This window comes from Gavialis gangeticus, unplaced genomic scaffold (genome assembly GCF_001723915.1).
Source record: "Gavialis gangeticus isolate Ggan-Ray unplaced genomic scaffold, GavGan_comp1, whole genome shotgun sequence".
Classification (NCBI taxonomy): domain Eukaryota; kingdom Metazoa; phylum Chordata; order Crocodylia; family Gavialidae; genus Gavialis; species Gavialis gangeticus.
The window spans coordinates 13,998,283-14,004,817 of record NW_017729015.1 but is presented as its reverse complement, the minus strand read 5'-3'; the positions used below and the strand labels follow the sequence as shown (position 1 = coordinate 14,004,817).

Here is a 6,535-nt window from a genome sequence, read left to right as displayed (position 1 = left end):
CCCACTGAAAAGTGAAGCCGTGTGTCCAGCTGTGGGAGGAGCAATCCAGTTTGGGGAACAACCTCTGGGGGAGCGAGGTACGGAGGTACTGGGCACGCTACACTACCAGTGCCCGGCATGCCACTTGGAGGCATCTGGAAGCAGAGGGGGAGCTGGGAGCCCCACGGCGGTGGGGAAGAGAAGGTCTAAAGCTATGCTACAGTGTTAGTACTCCTTCTCCTGCCTGCACATACACACATACACACACACACACGCACACTCTCCTCCAGCAACGGACCTCCAGCCAGCTGCATTTCCACGCACGTCACATGCAGCGAGGCCGGCACTTGGCCCGACGCGCGGCTCTGCCCCACAGGCAACGGGACCCTTTCCACCAGGAGCAGAATCCCATCATCCTGCGAAACCCAGCCACCAACAGGCGTGGGCTCACCCACTCACACCATGCACCCACACACAGATAGATGCGTATTGCCTAGGCCGACGGGCTAGTCATCCCTACCCCTGCCGGGATATAAGGTTGCATATTCAAACGTTGTTGCATATATGGTTACCCTCAGAGCGTGCATTGCTGTGCAGAAGGCTCCACTGTGCTTATAGTTACAGTCACGGCTGCAGGAGACGGTGCCCCTGCCAGCTAAGAGATAGGAAAGGTGGGGACGAACTCACCGGGCCTCCTGAGGGAGAACCCGGTCGTGCCCCAGCTACTTCCTAGACATGGAAAGAAAAGAAAAGGAAAAAAAAAAAAAAAAAACACATTCAATTAAGTCGCAATGCCCCTTGTTTAGCACTGGAAAGGAAAGGGTTACCTAGCCTTGCATAGCTGTTGATGAGATCCCAGCTCCAGCTCCAGGGATGACCCCCAGAGCCGGAGGGGTGCTGAGGACATCAGCGAAGAGGTCGGAGCCGCCCACCTCGCTGCTGAGAAGCTCCCGGCCAGACTTTACCCTGTTTCAAAGCTGACTCCGAGGCTGGCTCCAGGCAGAAGCCTCCAGCCCAAGCCACCGCTTGGAAGGAAAAGACCGGTGGCGAGGTCCCACGGTTCATCGCCTGCGGTACCTCCTGGCTGCAGGGGTGGCCACGGTCGATGGCCGCCCGAGAGGCTGCGGGAGATACCACAAGGGGCCTGGGCTGGTTCTGGGTGGTTCGAGGCCTGGGTTGAAATGCGCCTGTCTGGAAGCAGGCTGGGGTGGATTTCCCTCGGAAGAGAAGGCTGCCCAGGAAGACCGAAGTCTGGAGTCTGTTGCTTAAAACAAAGAGCATCTCAGCTCCCCGAGCAAGTCACCGGAGTTCCTCTTGCTAGGGGTGGTTTCGAGGGAGCAGGGGTAACCCTCGGCGAAGCCACGAGCATTGTCCTCTCTACCGCGTCCCTGTTGTGGCTGCCGCGTGGCCACGTGGCTCCCCTCAGCTGAATACTAGTGGCTTAATAATTCCCGCGTGTCCAGGAAGGAAGACTTGTTCAAGTAAAATCAAGGTGCGTTGAGAACCCGTTCGACGAGGCTGGAGGCCCCAAGCCCGCCCTGCGAGTCCGGAGCTGGTGGGGCCCGGGGTCAGCTTTCTCGCCTGCCCGCGCGGCACCCGTCTGTCTGCAGAAAGGGGGCTGCCCCTTGCCCCGGCTCTGCCCCGTCTGGGGCTGTCCCGTCCATGCGAGGAAGCCCGCTCAGTCCATGTTGGTGCTGGCCGACCTGGAGATGTTTAGGGTCTGGGCGGACATGGAGATGTCCTCGTGGTCCACGGGGCTGTGGTAGTCGGAGGTGATGTCGGGGTCGAGGGCAGGGATCGGCATGGCGGTCAGGCTGAAGGAGTTAGTGGAGCCTTTCCGTAGGCACTGGGTGTAGACGCCCAGGAGCAGGTCCAGCTTGTGCTCTATGGACTGCACCTGGTGGGGAACAGGGAGGGAGGAAGAGGATTTCAGCCTCGGCTTGGGGCTGCAGGGGACAGGGTCCCCAGATTCAGCGGGGCAGCACAGCTCTGGAGGGCTGGGTTCAAGCCCTGTGAAGTCCCGCATGAAAGCACTCCTGGAGGACTCCTTGAAGACATAGCTGCCATGAGGCAACTGGGCTAAGCAGGCTGGGAGACCCCTGCCCACTCTGTGCTCCTAGGAGAGTGGGCACAAAGGAGCCAGACCCAGGAGGCAGGAGCCAGGCCCACATGACAGGGAGCCTGAGAGAGAGATGGGACATGAGGGGTTTGCTCCCTGAGGACAGCTAGGATGTAGCAGCATCAGGAGCCCGATTCAGTCCCCACCTCTTCTCTATTCAACCTCGCTGCCCCCGAGGCAGGAAGGGAACCCAGGCGTCCTAGCTCCTACCCTGCTCTTGCTGGAGAAAAGTACCGTGGTTGAAACGGGACTGTGGACCACCTTCTTCCACCCACCACTGGATGGACAGACGGACACCTTGCTCTGGCGGACACCTCCCTCCACAGGGTTGAAGCAGGAGCCAGGCACATGCACTGGGCTGTGCCATGCTCTTGGAAGCCACGCTAGGTGCTGTGCATGCCACCCTGGCCCCCGGCCGTACCTGCTTCTCCACCTTGACCACACGCCCCATCATACTGAGATCGTCCACCGCATCTGCCTCCAGCGCAGGCTTCTCCATCTTCTCCCGGATCTTCTTGTCGAGCGGCATGGCTCCCCTCCCTATGATCTGATCCACGCTGTCCGTGGGAAGCCAGCACATGGGGGCAGGGGGTTACTTCACTTTCCAAGGCTTGGGAATATGCTGGACAGGGCCAGGGCCAGAACCAGCCAGCCCTCCAGCTTCACATCTGGTCTTGAATAGGGACCAGAGCCGAGCAAGATGCACAGCCCCCCACCATGCACGCGGCTGCATGATGCATGGACGCAAGATCCTTCCCATCCCCTGCGGGCACAACTCTGCCCGGGGCTGCAGCATCATGCACTCTGAGATGTTGCAGGGTAAGTCTGTGCAGTGACGTGAAGGGGAGAGTGCAGCTGAGGCCGGAGCAGTGCAGATGGCATGCAGCATGGCCCAGGCTGCCACACAGACAGACTTCACGTGGCCATTGTGCAAAGGGCCAAGGAAGGGGGCATCGGGCTCAGAGCATTAGCAGCTAATTGCCACTGTCCTTGGCCTCCTGACCCTTGTCACCGGGGATATGGCAGGGGAGAGGGCCGCTCCAACCTAAGGCTGCCGGTGTAAAAGGCCACAAGTCTCTCAGTCTCGGGGCTTTGTCCTGCTACCCATCAGCCTGGTGCTGGTCCTAGATGTAGGCATCAACAGGAAAGCCCCTAGCAAACTCCAGAGAGTCTCTGGTCATGAAGAGATGAAATGGCTAACCCACTTCCCAAAGGAGTGCAGGGAATGGTACAACTTCCTGACAGCTGAGTTTTGCACCACTTCCCCGCTCATCCTCTCACCCCCCCCAGAGCAGGTCATATGAGAGCCAAGTCCTGCACAGGAGGAGGCTGCAGGAAGGCAGCCAGGACCCCTGGGATGGGAACAGCTCTCCCCGTAGGATCGTTGCATGCAGCAGGGGCCCCGTAGGGCCACGCGGGATGCTCTCACCGTGACTGGAGGCTCTTGATGCGGCCCAGCATGTCCAGGTGCCCGGCCGAGTATTGCTCGATGACGTCCTTGACATCATAGGGCCTCAAGGTCTCCTTGAACTTCCTCTTTGCCACCAGGAACCTCAGGATCCTGGGGGGCGGAACACAGGAGGCATGAGCCATGGGTAGCTCGGAGGACCCCATGACTTGCCGCTTGCCTGAGAGCACCCCTCTGGCTCAGGGGTTTGCCGCGGGAGACCATGGTTAACAGAAAGGTCTTCATCCGAGCCATCCTGCCTCTAGGGGTGGGTCTCTGATGGGGAGGAGGGTCTCTTATCAGGTACCATGCCTTTTGGAGTGGCTGGGGACATGGCCCAGTGCAGACCCAGTCCCCAGGTTTGCTACCAAGGACAAAGCAAGGACCACAGGCAGAACCACAAGCCAGGCGCATGGGGGCTGCCACACATGACCTCCTTTTGCAAAGGCATCCTTAAATCTGTGACTGCCGGCAGCTGGGAGGGTCTGGCAGGGAATGTGTCCTGCTTCGAACACCATCTCTAAAGCCTCTGCTTTAAAGCTGGGTGCCCCTGGGGCTATTCCTGCCACCCCCTCCCTGTGCGTGCAAGGCTGCGCCCTGCTCGGTACGCACTGCCCAACTGTGCATGCGACTCCCAGGAGAGGAGCCAGCAGCCTGCCCTCCTGGCTGCTGCCTTTGTCCCAGGGGAGCGGTGCTGACTTTACAACCTGGAGCCCAAGTCCTGGGAGCCTAGGGCAGCTGCAGGTCCTAGGTGATTGGGGAGCAGAGAGAGGGTCTACAGCAGCGATTTCCAATCGGGGTTCCTCGAGATCCCTTTGAGGGTGCCATGCAACATTAGCCCTGCTACATGTGCAAAGATAAACCTGGAGATTTTGAACGGGAATCCCGAGTGTTAACCCCCCCCCGCCCTGCCATGGTCTTTCCTAGCTCTCTGCAACAGAAGCACTGCTCTACTGCTTGTCTGTTGTCAAAACTAAGAGCTGGCATTTTCCGACGGGGTGTCTCGAGTCTGCCGAGGTGTGCCTTAAGGGGTGACCCTGAGTCTGAAAAGGTTGACAACCCCTGCTCCAGATGCGTTACTAGCTAGCTGTATGCAAGCTCCACAGTGGGAAGAACCTGGCTGCTGTATTTGCCCTTGGAGTCAGCCTCAAGCAGCGAGGAGGAGGAGAGAAGGGCCCAGCCCCTGGCTCCCTCCCTGCCAGCGGCTGCTCCTCAGTCACCTGCCCCTTGTCAAGCAATTAGCCACAATGCTGCTTACACAGCAGGGGCAGAGAAGCTGGCAGGGAAGGTTTGTTAGCGAGGGCTGTTCTGGGCGGTGATGGATAACTTCATAACTCCCCGTCAGCAGAGCCGGAGCAGCGGGGCTGGCGTACGAGGCACTGGGGACTTGGACCCGTGCTCTCCTCCAGCTTGCACTAAGTGGCCCCAATTAATGAGCCTCGTTTGGTAGGCACAGGCCACAGACCGGGGTCTGAGGCTGCAGGGCGAGCTCACTACATCCAGGGAGCTACATCTCTGTGTGATGCATCTCTGCTGGGGGGTCTCGCCCAGCCAGCTGCCCCGTCTAAGTACAGGCAAGCCCTCACTCCAGACAAGGTCTCTGTCTAGGTCCAGATGCAGGCACCAGTGCCGTTTGCTGGGCGGGCAAGTGTCCAACCTGTGCGCACCACTGGAGAACAAGAAGTCTAGGTTGGGGTAGCTGCACTTTGAAAACAGTGGTTTGCATCTACAATGGACCCAGGAGCTCCAAAATCCTAGCCCCCTGCTACGCTTTAACCACAAAAACCTCCTTTTCCTCCCACCAGGGGGTATAAAACCTAGTCCTAAGTGCCTCACACCCCCAACATCCTGGCCATGAGGGTCCTGCTGCCCTCCCAGAGCGAAGATGAGAAGCCAGGAGTCCTGGCATCAGCTCTCATGAGATATCCCGGCTCCTACTGCACTCCACTTCCACACCAGAGCGCAACCGGTGGAGACAAGGTGGCTTTTCAACCTACCTCCCCACCCCTATCCCACCTCTTCTGCAACCTCGGCACTGACACCCCTAGGGATGCCACCCCAGGGGTTGGGGAGGAAAGATGGTGGGCATGAGTGGTGGACATGCTTGGGGCAAAGGGGTCTCTTCTTAGGTGCCACAGCTCTTGGGATGGCTGGGGAAAGGCAGGCAGAGCACAGCCTGCGGTGGGCGCAGCTGCCTAGCCTTCTTTTGGGACACGCGCTTGGGTTTGAGGACTGAAACAATTCATCCAGGAAAAAAAAGTGGCAATGAAAGTGGCCTCTCTGCCCAGCCTCTGCTCCCTGCAGCTGCCTCCTTGGGGGTGTGAACTGGAGATGGCCTGTGCTGTCACCGGGATGCTTCGCAGGCCTATTTGTGTCAGGAGCTTCACCGGGAAACAAAGCCCGTCCGCTGGTAAATTAATGAGGCAGTGGGGGAGCGAGAGCCAGCAGGGGCTGGCTGTCAGCGGCACGGAGAAGGCAGCGCCGAGGGGCTGGGGCAAGCGCCCCAGGCAGAAGCCTCCCATCTAGACAAGCCCCTCTCCCTTGGTCCCCTCTCGCTGCTGTTCTCCAAGCTCATCGCAGGCACGGACACAAGCAAAGAGTCCCCTACACAGAGGACAAGCCCCAGTTTAGCTTTGCAAGAGGCCTGGGCTGGGGTGAATACGGCTTTCATTTGGAGAGGGGAAGTTTGCTGTTTCTGAGACCTGTGCTCTGATGAGCGGGAAAGGCGTCATTTCCCTGATTGGGACTTCCTCTCATCTGGGGGCTTTGAGTATTTAGTGCAGTGACGTCCCTGCTCCCCATGCCTCTTGCCTTCACGGTGCTCCCTGGGCTGGCCTGAGATGCCCGAGTATTAAGGCCAGAGATGCACAGTCCTCTCAGCAGCAACCACCTGAAAAATGCCCCAAGGAAGCCCCAGCCCACCCCTTCAGCTGGGGGACACCGGCAAGATGCCCCAGGCCCTCTCGCTGCTCTGGCCGAGTAGCCCAGGG

At 59.4% G+C, this 6,535-nt stretch overlaps 1 protein-coding gene across 1 annotated transcript in view; it reads right to left on the bottom strand.

The window, feature by feature from the left end:
• Positions 1-1,148: 1,148 nt before the first annotated feature.
• KCNQ4 (potassium voltage-gated channel subfamily Q member 4) overlaps positions 1,149-6,535 on the bottom strand; it is an 87,788-nt gene continuing 82,401 nt past the window's right edge. Inside the window, exons 15-17 of the mRNA XM_019512073.1 lie at positions 3,528-3,659; positions 2,520-2,655; positions 1,149-1,876 (exon numbers count right to left, since the gene is read on the bottom strand). Of these exons, the coding sequence (XP_019367618.1) occupies positions 1,658-1,876; positions 2,520-2,655; positions 3,528-3,659 (487 nt within the window). The 3' untranslated portion in view covers positions 1,149-1,657. The remainder of the gene's footprint in view (positions 1,877-2,519; positions 2,656-3,527; positions 3,660-6,535) is intronic.